The 18,531-nt window shown below is 41.5% G+C and overlaps 1 protein-coding gene across 6 annotated transcripts in view; it reads right to left on the reverse strand.

Annotated features, from left to right (window-relative positions):
- Positions 1-12,530, reverse strand: part of NDUFAF6 (NADH:ubiquinone oxidoreductase complex assembly factor 6) — a 20,426-nt gene extending 7,896 nt beyond the window's left edge. For 2 of the 6 annotated variants that reach the window (XM_064648407.1, XM_064648393.1), the window contains exons 1-5: positions 12,073-12,224; positions 8,508-8,611; positions 7,480-7,602; positions 3,105-3,161; positions 1,361-1,463 (exon numbers count right to left, since the gene is read on the reverse strand). In XM_064648407.1, coding sequence (XP_064504477.1) covers positions 1,361-1,463; positions 3,105-3,161; positions 7,480-7,602; positions 8,508-8,528 — 304 coding nt within the window. In that variant the 5' untranslated portion in view covers positions 8,529-8,611; positions 12,073-12,224. Of the gene's footprint in view, positions 1-1,360; positions 1,464-3,104; positions 3,162-7,479; positions 7,664-8,507; positions 8,612-12,072 lie in introns of those variants that run through there. The other 4 variants (XR_010429006.1, XM_064648417.1, XM_064648386.1 and 1 more) reach the window with 4 other exon arrangements.
- Between the last annotated feature and the right edge of the window lie 6,001 nt (positions 12,531-18,531).

An 18,531-nucleotide genomic window follows, 5' to 3' on the forward strand; every position in this document is an offset into this window, starting at 1 on the left:
GAATAAAACAGCACTAGTACTGGGAGAGATACACACACAGTGGAGACTGGTTAGGAATAAAGAATCTAAAAAGGACAAGAAATTTAGCCAATGTGACCTGCAATGAAACCAGGTCCACCTAGTCTGGAAAAGATTGCTGATGGGGAACACCAAGAAAGGGTTCGATTAGTTTCCCTGTTTATGGAGAAAAAATTACAGAAGTTAACTGTTTAATATGCAGTGAGGGAGACTTTTGCTTAGATACTTTATTACATTCATATATTTAAGAGAAGTGACACATGACAATAAAACACCTAGAATATCCAGAGCCTCCATACCCATTTTCAAAAACAGATTTATCTATTTGTACCAGGAGTGACCCAAGCATGACTGAACTTATTCAGGATCAAAAACATTTCTCAGAATGAAAGATTTTGACATTTCTCATACTCCTACATTTCTTCAATCAGAGGTTCAGAAAGACATTTGCAACATTTCACTGATTTTCTACTGAGGAAGCAAACATTAGATGTTAAGAGATAAGTTCCTCATTTCTTCCTAAGAATAAGGTGCTCACCATATCTCTTTTTAATTCTTTTAATTTCATTTTTATTAAGTCTTTTAGCCTCAGTATTGGCCTTCCATCAGATCACTCTGATAGACAAGAAGAAAATATTGCTACTACAATACTAAATACTACTAAATAACAGTTTTTTCCACCTTTTTTCTACATCTGAGCTCATACAGGGAATACTTCCATAGTGCAACAGACACCTAAAAGAAAATGACCCTTTTCTTCACTATTGATGAACAGTTCTTTCCCAATCTGTAACTCTTATATTAGACATGAAACTAGCTCTTGACCACAAGGATCATCTTTGTTGCATTTTTTCTAGCTATTCAACTATTGATAGTTAACCTACTTCTAAGAGGATTCACACCCAAATTTAAAACATCACCAAGGGAAGTTTATAGGTTGGGAAGTTGGCTGTTTCAAGATAATCAGTGTACATCACTGCAATACAGAACAACAGCTGCAGAATATCTACAGCACCTTGTGTTCTGCAGGACAATCTAAATATAGTGAAGAGTTGAATTTACCAAACTTAAGAGCAAGAAGAGACAAAACAAAGCAACAAAGAATGGAGGAGTAAGAAACTGCACTTCAATGAGCTCTGCACTGAGCAGCTTCCAAGGAAAGCATAGGTCTAGGACAGCTGTAGTACGATCCCACATTCAAAAGATATATGAAGTATTACCTAAGGCAACTTCTATGAAAGTAAACTCCAGTGGGAAAAGAATGGGCTTTTTGAAACATCAATAAATATTGTACCTGCACTAATGAGTCAACAACAAAACATAAAAAGGGCAAAACACCTACCCAGCATTTCCAAGGTGAGGTACAAGAGAGCACTCTGAGTGTTCTCAGCATACGTTTCGAGCTCCTGGATGTTACGGTATGCCCTATCATCCAAATTCTTCTCCTGTAATATAAACACAGAACTTCAGTAAAACGTAACTGCTATTTACACAAGTTTATTACTACGGTCATGTCAACCTAATTCACTAACAAAACAAAAAGAGGACAAAAACTGAGAGACAGAAAAGTATAAACTCAGATAGAAGCAATCGTTAAAGCTTATAGCAAGTCTAACATAATCAACTACATGCAACTGCAGCCATGTTTGCTTACTTGAGCAAATATAACTTTCTGCAGTAATATGAAATCAGAATTCTTCATTAAAAAAAGATACAGCCAAAACAAAACATCATATGGTATTCTTACACCATGAGGTTTTCAATTATAATAGTTATTTTGCAACTGAAGCACAGAGAAATTTGGATAAATATGAATGTATGGTTTAAAACATGCATAAAATCTATCAAATACACACGAGTTTCAAAGTCATAAGCAAATCATTGCCTCTTAGAATCATGGAATGGTTTGGGCTGAAAGGAACCATCTAACTCCAACTCCCCTGCCATGGGCAGGGACACCTTCTAATAGAGCAGGTTGCAGAGAGTCCCGTCCAACCTGGCCTTGAACACTTCATGGACAGTCCACAAACTCTCTAGGCAACCTGTTCCATTGCCTCACCACCCTCATAGTAAGGAATTTCTTCCTAAGATCTAATCTAAACCTACCTTTCTTCAGCTTAAGGCCATTCCCTCTTGTCCTATCACTACATCATGCCCTTGTGAAAAGTCCCTCTGCAGCCTCTTGTAGCCCCCTTCAGGAGGCTGCTATAAGGTGCTATCCCCCAGAGCCTTCTCTTCTAAGGGACCAACAGCCTCAAATTTCTCAGCCTGTCTGCATAGGCAAGGTGTTCCAGCCCCCAGATCAACTTAGGGCCTCTAATAAATAATACAGCCAAAAATAATAAAATACACCCAAATAATGTAGTATCTAATAAAATACATCAAAAAATATAACATCCTCCAGCATTCTTCCTGTCCTAGCGGTTTCTGTGGTTAAAACATACTAGCCATAGGATTAAGAACCAGTTTTAAGATTAATAAACTCTGAAGTTTTTCATAGCAATGACACTCTGCAAGTAACTGACCATCAATTTTCTCAATGTATAACTTCATGAGACACTAACTTTAGCAATAAAAAAAAATTAAGAAATTCCTGCCCCCCGCTTTTCATTCTTGCCCTTGTGTCAGAGCTGGTAGCAGCATCACTGTACCAGTGAAATTCTTCCTCATTTTTTCCCAGAAAAGGGTGGATATTTTAAACTTCATGTGATTTGAATGCTCCAGTTTACAACATTGCTTAGGAAAAACTCCACAGCCATGATAAGAAGCGGAAAAGTGTGGCAGAAAGGTTCAGACAAGTCATTTAATTTTTGAGATCCTACATCTATGTGGACTCACAAACTACACCTATTTTAAAGCAAAAATAAACAAAGGATTCTATTAGCCATTCTGGCCAGAAAAGAGCAGAAACTATGAAGAGTGGCATCAAGGGAGAATTAAAAAGAAATACAGCAGTATTAAATACTGCTGTCTGGAAAAGATGAATTATATAAGCTTTTGTTCTACACATAAGCACATAAAAATAAGGAAAAGAAAAGCCAAATATGACTAAAACTAGAATCAGACTCTGAATGGTAAATACTTACTCTTTCATCAATGATCTTCATGAACCACATTTTAGTCAAATTATGCCTCTTGACAGCCTGAAAATGATCAAATAAAACCTCCATGTTAATGTATACAAAGTGATGGTAATACTGCATTCTGAAGGCTGAAATATATTTTAGATATTTAATACAATAATACAGAGATTCAAATACAGAAATTTTTAAATGACACTTACTGCAAGTTGCTGCACACAAAAATGAAATACTGGACATCAAGCCAGCTAACTAAAAGCTTTTCTTTAAAAATGTTTTTGCAAGTAATTTATTCTTGGAGTCATACGTTCCCACAAAATATTTGCAGATAACCATGTTCACTTTCCAAAAAGAACACAGTTTCCTCCAGAGTCAAGCAATAAAAACCATTTCCCCTATACATTTTCAAGAAAACATCAGTACAACATACTGATACATACTGTAAAGACAGCAACCTAACAAATTATTATACTGAATATTCTGGATTTGTTTAAAATGTATCCCACAGCATCTCATATTCATACATTCTTTTGGCTTTTAGCTTGTACTTAACTTCCTTCCTGTACCACTTCATTCTATCAACTTACCTTCAATCCTCTTAATTACACACATTGAATTTTCCAGAACACATTGTCAGAAAGGCTACATTCACACATATAAACATTTACAAACAAGATTTGTGGAGCAGATTTCTCACCATTTAGCTTAATAGCTCATTTTCAATTTCTTCTTTACATCCATCATATTAGTAAATATTTTTTCAAGGTTTGACAAGACCAGATCTTGTTGATTCAACAAATTCTGCTTGAGACAGTACTCCGTATGTGAAAAGACAAATTTTAAGTTATAACTACAAATGTCAGGTTTGATTCTCATTTGTTCACCTCTAGTATCATTTTGTAAACTAAATCCTTTAAAACAGTCACAGGTCAAGACTTAAAGCTCCAAAATGAATTCTGCTAAATTATGCAATTTGAACATTACATCCATTTTAAGCTACCTTCATTCAAACACACAGGTCCTCACTTCTCAAGCTTCAAAAACTGGCTTCTTCTACCAGAAACGAGTGGAGAATTAGGCCTCACTCTTCATGTGTTCAAAATGGACAGACAAGTAGGAACAATTTATACAGCCACTGTATAAATTTATATTAAAGTCACCAAGAAATGAGCTATTAATAATTCAAGAAATACTATTAAAGGCTATTTATCTACTTTACTAGTGCATAAAACTTTAGGAATCCAAATGTGAGTATTCTGGGATATACAAAACTTCAGGAACACATTTAGCATGATAAATTAGAATTTATTCTGGAAAATCAAACTGTCCTCATATAAACTCAACAGCAAAAAAAGAGTACAAATTGATTATGTTGTGCAAAGACATGCTAATTCTATTAACAGTTCTGCAATACTTGTGAGTTCAGGTGTCTTTCCAAATGCTTCTTTCTAAGAATTGCAATGACATTCCTGGACATTTGTGAAGCCATGATCTTCAAATAGGTCATTCTTGGGGTATTTGCCAAAGTACAGAAATAAAAATCACATCTTGACTGAAAAGGTCACCAGGTAAGGTTGAATTGTCAGTTCATTCCAGTGCTCTGCAGTGCTCAGAGCTTTCAGAGCTCCTAGAAATACCTTCTGAGTTATTTTTCAACATCTTATTTCGCAACCAGTTCTGTTTGGATTGTATTATATTGGTCTTCCTTTAGAGAAATCACACATGAGGTGAAATCTTACTAGAGAGATAGGCAATCCTTTCTTCCACTTCAAAATCAATTTTCTGTTTTGTGAGAAAGGAGCATGACTGGGCCCTAGCTGCTGGGAAGGGTTGCAGTTGGTATCCCAGTATCTGAATGATTTATATCTGAACGCTGTACTGGTTTTGGCTGGGATAGAGTTAATTTTCTTCACAGTGGCTTTTATGGGGCTGTGTTCTGGATTTGTGCTGGAAAAGGTGTTGCTAAGAACTGCTGTTATAGTTACTGCTGAGCAGTGATTACACAGTGTCAAGGCATTTTCTGCTGCTCACACCATCCCACCAGGGAGGAGGCTGGGAGTGCACAAGGAGTTGGGAGGGGACACAGCCAGGACAGCTGACCTCAGCTGACCAAAGACATATTCTAGACCATTTGGCATCAAGCTCAGCAGTAAAGTAAGGGGGGAGGTTGGCAGGAGGGAGAGGGCATCTCTGCTAAGAGGCTGGCTGGGCTTTGATGCACACACCCCACACTGACACACATATAAGCAGCCTGAAAATAAAAGCGGTTGAAAGAAAAGATACAGTCGTATCCACAACTAACTCGTACCTGACCCGCTCAATCAGACAACTAAATGAGAGGATATCTTCAGAAGCAAAAATAATTTAGGTTACACTAAAGTTGCTCCTTAGAAAGGTGAAAAAAGCATTTTGGGAGAAAGCCATCTTGTACCTGGGAAGTTTGCCATTTGTTGGAAGAGTGACAGAGAGAAGGAAATAAAAAGCAAAAGCACAAACAGATTGACATGGTAAACAAGTGGTTCTGCACTTTAATATCTGCATTAAAGTACAATGCTAAGTACATCTTCAACTCCCATAAACCCATAAAAAGGCTCACAACATTTGCCAGTCTTCATTCTAACTGTACAAACACTTTGCTGTAGCTAAGGCACATGATTTATCTGAGCTGGAGACACCTAGGAAAAGCTCTGGTCTTCCCCAGAAGTGACTGTAACATTTTATTTCCTGGCATTACCTATGTTTTCTCTTAGTTAAACAAAGTCTATCTTAGTTTAAATCTCAATTTTAATCTAAACACGAGTGTTGACAGACAGGAACAAATGCTCACTTATGCTTTATGTCACATTTGAAGGAGGAAGAGTCAGGGAGAGGCCAAGGTTCTTTGTAAAGGACTAATTTTTGTGGTCTCAGAGGTGCAGCAGAGTTGCATCCATCCCTGAAAGTCTTTAAAGCCGGGTTGGATGGGACTTTGAGCAACCTGGTCTAGTGGAAGGTGTCCCTGTCCATGAGAGGGGCACTGGGACTAGATGATCTACAAGGTCCTTTCTAACCCAGGCCGTTTTATGAAGCTGAGTGAAATCAAAACTGCAACAAGAGAAATGCTCTAATCCTGCAGAAACTGCATTGTTCTAACCCAGAGTTACAGTGAGTGTCCTGCTTTTCCCAAGATTTTAACAGGAACAATGCAGATGAATATTTGGACAAAGACTCCACATTTCACTGCCTGTTTTTCAGCAGGTCCACAAACCTAACTACCTATGGATCTATGTCAACTGTATTCAGCTACTGAGGTTTAGACAAACTGCAGCTTTTCCTGTCCAGGAACTCAGAGATCTTTAGTTTAAATCCAGGTCTGATCTTATAGAGTAAGAGTAGCTGTTCTCTTGGAGCACTTGTGGACTTGCTGCTCCAAACACTTGCTGTGGCCCGTGGCCCTAAGATGCCAAGTTAACAACATATGGAATTTCCATCCCCAAAAAAATTCAAAATTCACCTCAGTGTGACCCTGATAACCTGATCTAACTTTGATGTTAGATATCTCTGAATGGCAAGCTGGACTAGATGACAACCTACCAATGAAATCATTGTGGTTTTACATCAGCATCAAGGGTATATACACTGCCATTTACACTGCCTTCAGACCTTCAATCGCCCATTGAACATATTAATGACAGTCCTAAGTAGAAACAGAAAATTTTGGAAGAAAGCCTCTGTTTCTTTGGCCATGGTCAGCAAAGGGATAGATATGTAGGAATACTTCATGTGTGATGTTCTAGTCCCTGCAGAACTTGGGCATCTTGGTAAAAATAAAGTGCTAAGATCACAAGTACATCCTTGTTACTCAATGCACATAAAAAGATCTGTGCAATACATAAACAGAAGCCACCATGCAGCTCTTGATGTGAGGAGAAGACTGTATTAAGATTTTCCCTATTATCCAGTAACTGCATAAAGTCTTGGGCCTTTCCTCATACCTATTTGCCAGTTCACCTTCTGTGCTCAACTTTCTGTCTTTTTCTACAGCTGAATCTCTTCAGACGTAACTAGCACCGACTTAGAAAAGTACACTTTTGCACTTCAACTATCAACTTATGGCTTACCACAATTTACTCAGCCCTTCACCTAAACAGAAGAGAAAAAAGCAGATGGTACAGAGAAGTCTGACCTTTCAAGCAGGTCCCACATAAATATTCTCCTTCTCCAACTCAGCTCTTTGCTTGTAGGTAGCTTACACACAGAAACACAAACACAATTTACATTATCTGTTTTATATAAAATAATGCTGTTAACTATGTAACACAGCACACGCAAAACACTGACATTATTTCCCACTGTAATACTAAAGTTAAGTGAATTTTAGGACAATAAAGGCATATTTTACCCTCCACAGTTCTGTAGCAACTGGCTGATGTGGTGGGTTATCGCAGTATATGTCTTCCACAGCCTCCCTCCAGAACTGCATCCGCATCAAACCCGTAGTCTTCTGAGTTATGGAGTCTTTAATCTGGAAAGGACACATCTGGAGTGAAACTCACAGTGTCTTTAAGACACTTGGTCTATCTACGCTGAAAAGAGACACAGGACATAGCCACACTCAGTAGGGAAAATGCTCAGTTTTCAATTGATGTTTATTCCTGATACAGCCTGTGAACACTACATAAACTAAAAAAGAAATCTTCCCCACAACCTGAACTTTGAAACCCATGGAGATTAAGTCTCGGGTGACCATCACCCTAGCTTTCTTCCCAGAAGGAAAGGAAGCAGTGGTGCCAGCAGTGCAGGACAGCACATCATGGGTTGCCAGAAGCACAGCCTACAGGAGCTGGTCAGGGGTTTAGCTTGGTCAGCTCATTTCCTGGATCATTCCTTTCTGGCAAGCTTTGCCAAGTTTCCTGGCTGCACTGGCAGTTTCTGGCCACCTAGCATAAGGAAGAGACTGCAGCCACTCCTCTCCCACTACACTGACAGCAAACTTCCCTCCTTGCAGCCTTTCCCTCACCTTGCTTCTGCCAACAAAGACCTGGTCCTGGTTATCCATGTTTTTGACAGACCTTCTACAGACAGGATTTAGCTGCACTTGACTGATTCGGTCACTGCATGTGAAGCCAGGATGTAGATGCAATCACATAACAGTATCAAGGACCACTGCCTGTTATAATTGTTATAATTTAATTTTAAAAAGCATGACAAAGAGGAAAGCCAGAAAATCTATACACATCAGCAAAATAATTGGGGGAGGCTGCCTACTTTCCATGGGCCATTCAAAACTAGAGGTTTGTATTGCACTAGTTATTCATTGCCCTTCACAATATAAAAAGTTAATCCTGGCAAAACACAACCTACTAGTGTAATTTAGAATATCAAAATTGTTATTTTACATTTCCAGAGTTCACAAATATATTTTAATACCTGCCTGAGCCAGTTCCACATTGAAGGCTCTCAAGGCAAAAGCAGAGGTTCGAGATTCCGCAGGCAACAGCAGAGAACACAGAAACCCTTCATAGTCACGCTTTCTATAAAAGGATGAAAAAATATATTTGTTACTTATAGCTCTATGTACATTGGGTGTGTTACTGCTTAGCACTGAACTCCTGAAAGAGTAGCAATAAGTTATAGTTCAAAACTTTGCAAAAGTAGCGGCTTTTAAGCTTAAAATAAGACAAACTCCAAGAGAGGGGAGGTTGTCTGAACTCTCAGTGCATCTCTGAAATCCAGATCTCAGATATCTGACTAAAGGCAGAAGAAAGGCTGTGGCAGAACTGCAAAAAAGAATCCAGTTTGTCCGACCTCCAGATTTCTGTTCCAAACATGAAACCACATTTCTTTAAAAGATTGTGCTTTGGAGCTTGGCAGAAGAGTGCTCACTTAACCATTAAGTTTTTGTTTATATTGGCAATTATATTCAAAGCATAAAAACTGTGGGAGCTGGCAGTTTCGCTGCAGGCAACCCACTGTCACCCTGGAGTGACATGCCATCGTTTGGCCACGTGGGTGTGCCACGAAATTAAAAACAACACGGTGCACAGAATCACAAACTGCAAAATCAGACATTACTGCAGCTAATAAAATCACCTGGCCACTTCTGAAAAGCTAAACTGCTCGTTTTGAACAATGTTTTTGTGTACTTTCTGATAACCCTAAAACCTGATTCTTTGTTAGAACAAGTCCAACAACTCCAAGTTTCACCTGGAAAGTGGAGAAACAGGTGTCAAGGAAAACACATTTGCTCATTTTCATGAAGTTTGCTGTTCTTCCATGTACTCATATTTCTTTGGAATATGAGCTTAAAATAGCAAAGCCAAACTAAAACCAAGGGCTATTAGGGTAGCTACTTTTAGCAGCAAACAAAAAGGAAGTGAGCTTTAACAGTTTCTTAACCCTACAGCAGCTGACAACAAACAGAGTTTTCACAAGGGTTGTGAAACTTGTTTTAGAGCTTGATGCAAATTCACAAACATAAACAAAAAAATGTACATTTGTGAATTTTAGCAGGCTTTAAGGGTCACATTCATATTAAAGAACAGATGCATCAAATTTCCCTCAATTAAGTCAGTTTCTGAAAGTATTATCACCTCAAAACCTAGTATTTTTTTCAAGACTGATTGTAGTAATACCGAGTTTTGCCCACTCTACGCAGAGCTGCAAGGTTTACAGCCACATTTTCCCAGTTCCAGTTTGCCTGAGTTGTTCACACAACACCTCTACTTTCAGAAAGAAACAGGTTACACAAAGTACACAGCAGTACAATAGAGAAATTTGTCTTCCCTAGAGTAATGGTGTTGACATGTTGGTTTTCAATTATTCCAAGCTTAAAAATGAAGTGTAGCAAATCTATTAAGCCACAGTGTGTAAAATAAAACTGATATTGCTGTAGATCATGTTCTATCTCAACGTCCTTCATGTATTAGTGTAAGGAATGAAGAAAGAAGGGAATGACCTTAAGTCAGGTATTGAGTGTTTTTCGTAGTTTTCCTCTCACATAAGTATATTTTATGTATGAACACACACACAGAAGAAAAGCTGGCTATGACCATTATTGGACTTTCAGTATGATGAATTTCCTCCATGTTATGAAACTTCATAATACCATCAAGCCACATGGTTGTCTTCCAGAGCAGACATCATAAGCAGCAAGAGACAGAAAACATACCTACTAGGGATACATATTTTTAACTAAATAGCTTTAAGCAACTTTTAAAAGAGTTGCTTAACATAAAAAGGAAAGCCCAAGAGAAAGGACATCTTGCATATTGCAAAAACTTGCAGAAATGTATATCCTTAAAGCATAACTCAGTTGTTCTTCCTAGTGTGTGGGATAATCAAATTCAGGACTAGGGAATTGCTGATGCTTGCACAGCCACAGGTGTTTTATTTCTGTTTGAATAATAACTCCTTTCTCTTTTTTTTATAGTTTATTATTTCCATGCAATATATGAGCTACTGGGAACAGCAGCTTCAATTAAATGAAGCCAAAAGCATAACCACCTTTCATTTTGCTATTTTGAATGGTCATGTATTTTTCTAACTAATCTTTTTATCATTTAACAAAAATGTATATTAAAAACGTTTTAATTCAACCATCTCAGCTTCTGTGCCTTCAAACCTAACTATTCTGTTCACAGTTGTTAGTTACTGAAAACATTTTACCTGTATACATTACCTTTATCTGTATATTAACTGCACAAAAAAACCTCTGGGCTCTTGAGTATCAGGTGAACAAATCCTGGGTAGAGTAACTAGGAAAAGAAAGCTATATTCTGAAGCTTTGTCAAGGAAACTGCAACCTGGCTGTGCGCTCTGCTGCATCTGTATAGATCTGCTGGTTTTTGCTGCAGTGAACATTTAAGATTGTCCCATTTCTTCCCATTAGTTTTCCTACCTCAGGCATTACTGCTGACTATACACACCTTTCTGTCTTTTACAAGCATTAGTTTGGAAAAGATGATCCTGTTCCACTCTTTCTATACACACTTGGAAGCCGCCTCCCTGCTTTTGTCAACCATCTAGGACAACAGTATCCAAAGAGAAATTATTTAGGTCTTTAAAAAGAGACTTGTTAAACGTTTTACTTTGAAAAGAACTGAACTTCTGTGGATTAGAAAACAGCCAAGGGGCTCTGCACGTTGTTTACAGCCCAGAAGCCCAGCAGGAAACATGGCTTGGCCTGGAAGTGCCTGAGCTGTACTCCTGCTCCTCTTGGAGCACTTTGGATTTGACAAAAAAATGTATGCATGCTTCTAGAACATAGCCTCCCTCCTGCATTCAGGACAGAGAAGGTACTGAGCTGCCTGTCCAGCTATCGGATGTCGTCTGCTTTTGCCCATTTTTCTAAGAAGCACTCCGGAAGCTTGGCTGTTTCCCAGCAGCCAAGAAAATCTGACAAAACCCATTATTTTTAAACATCCACTTCGGTGATTTCTCTTCCCAAAATCCCGAGGCAAAGAAACCGAAATATTCAAAACTTCTGAAGAAATGCAGCAATGAAGGGGCGGGGCGTGTGCGGATTTCCGTGGGAGGCTTCCCAGGAAGGTCGTGGGGATCTCCCGGAGACATTCAAATGTCTCTCCGGGGACATTCAAAACCCACGTGGACGCGTTCCTGTGTAACCTGCCCTGGGTGACCCTGCCTTGGCAAGGGGCTGGACGAAACGCCTTCCAGAGGTCCGTTCCAACCCTATCGGTTCTGCGATCCTGTGTGCAGGGTAAATCATCCACGCAGGTGAAATATCCGCCTGCTTTCCACGCTCCCAACACGGCGCGGTCCCGCCGGCCCGCCGGCGCCGGCCATAGGGACCGTTCTCGGGGCCAGGAGAGGCCAAGGGCGGCCTGGGGGAATCCCAGTCACCCTTTCGGGGAACTCGCCAGCTTCCCCATCGGGAGGGAAGCGCTGTCGAGCCCTCCTGGGACAGACTCGGCGCCTCCCCCTGCGGAGCGCGCCCCGCCGCGCCTGCAGCCCCCGGGCCGCGGGCACTCACCGCACCAGCTCGGCGCAGTACTGCACCGCTCCTCCGGCCGCCGCCCGGCTCCGGCTCCAGTCCGCCGCCGCCCTCCCGCCGCCGAGCCCCGGCGGCCGCGCCAGGCGGTGGCGGAGGCCGATCCGGCCGCGCCGCAGCGCTGCCCCCGCCACGCTGCCCGCCATGGCCATGGCCCCGGCCCCGCTCCGCCCCGCGCAGCGCAGCGGCCGCCGGCAGGTGGCACCCGCGGAGCCGCGGCCGGGGCGCTGCGGGAGCCCCGCGGCCCTTTGTGTGCTGCAAATGGCGCCCGGCGAAGAGCCGCCCTCGCCTGGGTTTCCACAGGCTCCTTGGGAGAATTCCTCCGCTCCCTGGGAAATCGGGCACGCTGCTGGGGGCGGAGTAATTGGAAAGCGAACCGGCGGAAAAGGACCTGGAGATGCTGGTTGACAGCCGACTGAAAATGAGCCAGTAGTGTGCCCGGGTGGCCAAGAAGACTTTTGGCATCCTGGCCTGTGTCAGGAATAGTGTGGCCAGCAGGACCAAGGCAATGATTGTCCCCCTGTACTCAGCACTGCTGAGGCCCCACCTCGAGTGCTATGTCCAGTTCTGGGCTGCTCCCTACAGGAAGGACATTGAGGTGCTGGAGCAAGTCCAGAGAAGGGCAATGGAGCTGAGGAAGGATCTGGAGCACAAGTCCTATGAGGAACAGCTAAGAGAGCTGGGGTTGTTTAGCCTGGAGAAAAGAAGGCTCAGGAGTGACCTTATTACTCTCTACAACTCCCTGAAAGGAGATTGTAGCCAGATGGCGTTTGGTGTCTTCTCCCAGGCAACAGGATGAGAGGATGACAGGATGAGAGGATGACAGGATGAGAGGACATAGTCCTAAACTGCACCAGGGGAGGTTTAGGTTGGACATTAGAAAGAATTTTTTCACAGAAGGGGTAATTAGACACTGGAATGGGCTGCCTGGGGAGGTGGTGGAGTCACCCTCCTTGGAAGTATTTAAGGAAAGACTGGATGCGGCACTTATTGCCGTGGTCTAGTTGACATGGTGGTGATCAGGCTTAGGTTGGGCTTGGAGGTCTCTTCCAACCTAATTAATTCTGTGATTAGCTTTTTAAATCTGATGCCCCAAAAATTTGAGGAAGCTGAGTTCTAAAAGCTTCCTTGCTGTGGACAGTGTGGCATAGGAGCAGCTGAGGGACCTGGAAAAGTCTCAGGGCTGATCTGCTGTGTGAGGGAGTAGAGCAGAGCAATTCTCACTGGGCAGCAAAGCTGGCCCTAGGGCTCTGTCCTTAGTAAAATGTGGTGTTTTAAGGTTTGCATCAAAAGCCCTATTTCTTCCTCTTGGCTGGCAGAGGGGATCCTCACACCTTACAGGTCGGCTGGACTTTTATTTAGAGATAGAATTAGCCCCATAGTCACAGATAGAGCAGCTGTGCTTCCTCAAAATTTGGCCTATATAGGAATAAGCCAGCAGATTCATACAATAATGCCACCATGCTTAAAAGCAGTTTCATCTTGAAACTACACCAGCCCAACCTATTAGTAGCTAACCCAGCCTAGCTGTTACTACTAGAAGAGACACAACAGCAGTCTGGCTCTTCTTTCTATCCCCAGCCATGCCATCCTCTTCCTTGGTGCCACCTTTGACCTTCATTTTATACTACAGTGAATTGATTCAGGTAGTTAAACCAGCAGAAACCCTCCACTGCTCACTTTTGTTTTTCACAAGTTCTTTATCTGCCAGTTTGGTGCCTTGAATCAGTTCACTGCATGGTCAGCTAAGTGTCAGCATGAGCAAGGGGCTGTGGAGAGGGTAGGGTCTCCTGGTTTGTGCGCACTGATACATATGTTCATTAGCTTAGCTGCAAAGTGAAGCCACACAGTAAATACAGGGAGAGTTTTGAGTGGGCAGTGATGTTCAATGGACAAGGCATCTGTTTGGAAATGAGAGCAAGCCCTTATTTTGTGTCACAGAGGCAAGGAGGAGCAGGAGGTTAGGGATCACTTAAGCATTATTTATTTTATTGATTAGTGGCTCTTGTGGGTTTACCCTGAGCCTTTCTTCTTCTCTTTCCCTCATCTCCAAAGTTCTCTTTGTCTTGAAACTCTGAACCTTGTTTTAAACCCTTGCTATGCCTTGAGCAGGATTTATTGTTTGTCAGGACACCCAAAGGAGGTCATTTAGCTTTGGGTGGAGGCTGAAACTGCTTGTTTAAGTTTTCAGAGAGAACCCCTAGATAAACGAATCCAGCTCTTTCAGCTGCTGCCAATTCCTGGCAGAAGGGTTACATAAACATACTCTAAACCTCAAGGGTATTATAAATAAATCTTTTAAAATATTAACTTTTTTTAGCCTCTGAATGAGCAGAAATGGTGCTAAACTGATTTAAACCTGTAATAAGAAAAGAATAAACCAGTTGTTTATAAAAAACAATCCCAACCTCATTCTCAGTGTGCTGACATTTGTTTCTTATTGTTCTGTACCTTTACTGTTCTTACTAAATTACTTTTTTCTTTAAGAAAATATTCCATGTGTCATGTGTAGTTATTGAAAAGCTTCTTCAAGACTGTATAGATTCTAATAAGTTAGCTTTTTGTGCCGCCAGCTCAGTGGAAGTAAGGATTTGGCTTAATGTTTTAGTGAGTTTTGAACACTATATAAAGATTGAAGTATTGTAAGAGTCAACCACAAACCTTTTTTAATTATCTCCTTGTGTTAAGGAGCACATTTCATCACCTTTTTCAATATTTCCCTCAGAAGCTGAAAAGCGACTGCCTCTCTGATTTGTACTTCTTACTGAAGTATTTTGTCCCTCTGACTCCTCAGACAAAACTCTGAAATCCTTGGGCAGCAGTGCTAGTGACAGCAACAGCTGGTTTAGGCAGAGATAATTCAGTTATTACTCTAACCTGGCATTTCTGGGAAAAAAAAACAAACAAACAAGTTCTGGACAAGGAAAACATGGAAACACTGATCAGTTATAGCTGACTCTTGTTAAAAGAACATCCAGATATTATTTGTCAACACAGAAATGAGAAAAAAAGACCCTCATGGTCAAACACAAGTGGAAGTTTAGGAAGTCTACATATAGTCATGTGTTTGTACCAAAAAACTCTTCATGCGGAGGAGAACAGAGGGGGAGAGAGAGAGACCTGCCTCAAAATATGCAGTGACCAGAGGCTGGGGTGTTCACTGGGATGTAGGATGGTCACTGGGATCCCTCATCTCTAGCAAAGAGAGCAGAAATATGCACAATGATCTGGGAGATCTGTTCTCTACATTTACATGGGCAAGGATATATTCTCCCTCTCATTTGCCTCATCTGAATAATCCTGGATTCAGGATTATCAGAGTTAAGGAAAAATTTGTGTGGGCTAACAATAGTGTTTCCTGCCTAGTTCCATGCCACAGTGAACGGGCCTATGCAGTTATTTTACCTGAACTACTAAAATTATTCAACCAGAAATCTTTGTTTAAAGGAGTGCACTAAGAAAATGTGTTTAATGGCAGTTGTTTCAGTCATGGCCACAGAATAATACATTAATACATGTGCTAATAAGCACTAGGCCACTTTAAAATGCATTTTTCCCATCTTCCATGGTTTAATCATCTCAGTCTTTAATTACAAACTAGATGAAAAATTCCCAAAGGATGTTGCAGTAAAAGGGTTTCATCTTTGTTTGCAGCTGCATTTTTTATTTGTTGTATGTTTGTCTATAGATAAATTGCTGGTAAACTTTTGTTTATTTCTTGTTACTGTTGTGCTCTTTCACTCCCTGGTTTCAAGCACAAATGAGGTTGTACAAGATGGTATGCTAAAAGCAGAGGGACACAAAGGTCTTGGGGATTTAATGGAGTGTGAGGACCACTGCATGCTTCCTTGGCTTTGTGCTATAGGTCTGAGCTGGAGAGACTGTCCTTCAGAGTGAAAGGAAATTGCAATTTTTCCTTATCCACTGGCACCTTTGCCAACCATGGGCATACACCACTGCACTAATAGGAATTGCTGCTCATCTGACATTCTCAAGCCTCCTGTAGTTTTACCTGGGATTGAGGTTTACTCTTATAAAATGAATGGATCTATCAACACACATTACATACACCATCAAGTAAAGGCCAGGTATTACCAGCTCCCAATTACTTCTGATTCAGACTGCAGACTTGTGAGTGAAACAGTGGATGTTCAGGTCATGCAACTTTTCGATACCTATCTTTTGTTAGGATAGTCTCTTATCTCTTTTTAAACAGTGGATTAAAATAGGACTTCTACAGACAGTAATTGAGAATACAGACTTCAGCACTCAGATCATGCTAATTGACCTTGACCTCTAACTAACTCTCTCCTGGCTGTATGTTATGGATGATCTCTGACCAGGAACCTCTACACAGCTGTGCCACATTCTTTGATCACACAGGCAGGCAAAAGCAGAACTTGGGGCCAAGTTTTCAAGTGTTTAGTGCATCCTAACTGCTCAGCTTCCATTCTGAGATCAAAATAACACCTTTAGAATTAAGAGACCTTTTCTATTAATCTAATGAGTGCCTTTGAAAATCCTGCGCTCTGTGGGGACAATGTAATCTCTTCAGAATTTTGTCTCTAGTTTTTCAAGACCCGTCCTAAAGCCTTCGTGCTGCCATGAGAGAGGTGACTTGCTTGGCTGCCCTTGCACAGGAGCTGAAGCCCACACAGACACAGTTTAGTTCCATGTTGTTGGCTAGTGTGACACACTTACAATATCAGATGCAAATACAGTTAGTATTTGAATGGCATTCACAAAGTGTGTGCTTTTAAGATAAAGTAAAACCAAGTCCTGCTGCTGCTTTGGATGCAAATTTTTTGTAATGAATTCTTGGGTTTATCTGTATCCCTTATCTTGCACCTGTTATCATCTTTGTTGTAAAAAGCTTAGGGGTGAGCTTGCCAAATGACATGCCCCATCTGTGCTACCTGGATAAACAGTATTAGCAAGAAACACGCAAACTGAAAAGCCACAAGTTCTTGACATACAGGTGCCAGCACTTTTTCTCTGGCTAACAAGGACAAGGTCTTTGTGTTCTTTCAACCACTTGCCAATCTTTTCTTTGAAATTGTTGTGAAGTTGTTGAGAGGGGGATGAGAGAGAGAGAGAAAGAGAGGAAGCTGGGGGTGTGCAAACTGGTTTTGGGCATGTGGATGAAGTCAACTGCAAATATAACAAGGATTTTACTGGAATTCACCAAGTGAATGTTTTTTCCCCAGAGCGGAAATTGAGCTAAATGTTGTGTCTGCTGTATTGAAGGTGGGTGTATCTGTTGTAAACCCTGCTCTTGTTTATATGTCTTTGCTTGGACCCCTGCAAACCAGACTAACACTCAGAAGGAGGAAAGGTGAATAACGAGAAACTGCATCACTAGGACTTGTCCCTGACAAGTCTGGAAAGAAGTGACAGCAGATACAGAAGAGTGAGAGAGGCCTCAGGCATTTGGGCAAGGAGGCAACAGCAGAGAGAACAATTTGTTCCAGAACCTTATCATGTTCTACTGAGATCTCCACATTTCTCTATGTTTTCTTTTTTAGAAACTTACAGGAGGGACTGTTATTGAGTAATTAAAGCACAAGGTTGGCAGCTGGTCTTCTGAAGTCCTGTCACTGAGTTCCTGTGGCAACACGTGTACTGTCTGCAATAGTCACATCTGAGAGAAGCTTACACTTCATGAACCAGGTCGTTTTAACTGACTCGTATCTTTAGTGTTCAGATCTGAGGGCCTTTTGGGTGTGCAGGGCACATCACTATTGCACATTAGCAGGGACACAGGGTGGTATGAGACCTATCCCATTGGGGAAAGTTCCACAGGCCTGTTTCCAGCTTTGCTACCTGAGACAGAAGGGATGAGACCAGCAGCACTCGCTGTGGCTGAGTACAGACATCTCCCTCTTCTGCCATTTATCCTCTGCCTTGCACTCCCTGTGCAGGCATGCTGGTGCTTGTTACTTTTGTGTGTTAGACTGCAGAATTTGTTAGAGGGTAGAACTTATGTGTTAGAGGGCAGAACTTGGCATCATGAATGCCCTGCAGAGGAGTTTACCCAATACCATTTCAACAAGAGACAGACTAAGGACCTGCATTCCTCTTGCTGCCTGCCACACAGGTCTGTATCTGCAGAAGCTAGGAAGGATCCCTCGCCTGATCTGCCCGAGCCTTGTCAGTCAGTGAGGATAATTCAAAAGCTGGTTACCCTGGCAGAGTCCAAGATGACAGCATCTTTTGGCACTCGAATATGTTCCACCAGACACAAGCTAGAAACTTCTGCTGTCTTCTCCTTTTTAAAAAACTGGTGGCCTGAGGGGATCCCTTTTTATTATGGTCAATTCAGCCTAATCCCTAACCTGTCCAGGTACTTTAACCAGACTCCAAACTCCTGCAGGGTTAAGTGTGCTGCCAGGCAGCTGGGCAGAACATTACAGATTTGCTGGCAGTGCTACAGCAACCCAG

Source organism: Pseudopipra pipra, chromosome 1 (assembly GCF_036250125.1).
Source record: "Pseudopipra pipra isolate bDixPip1 chromosome 1, bDixPip1.hap1, whole genome shotgun sequence".
In the NCBI taxonomy this organism is placed as follows: Eukaryota; Metazoa; Chordata; class Aves; order Passeriformes; family Pipridae; genus Pseudopipra; species Pseudopipra pipra.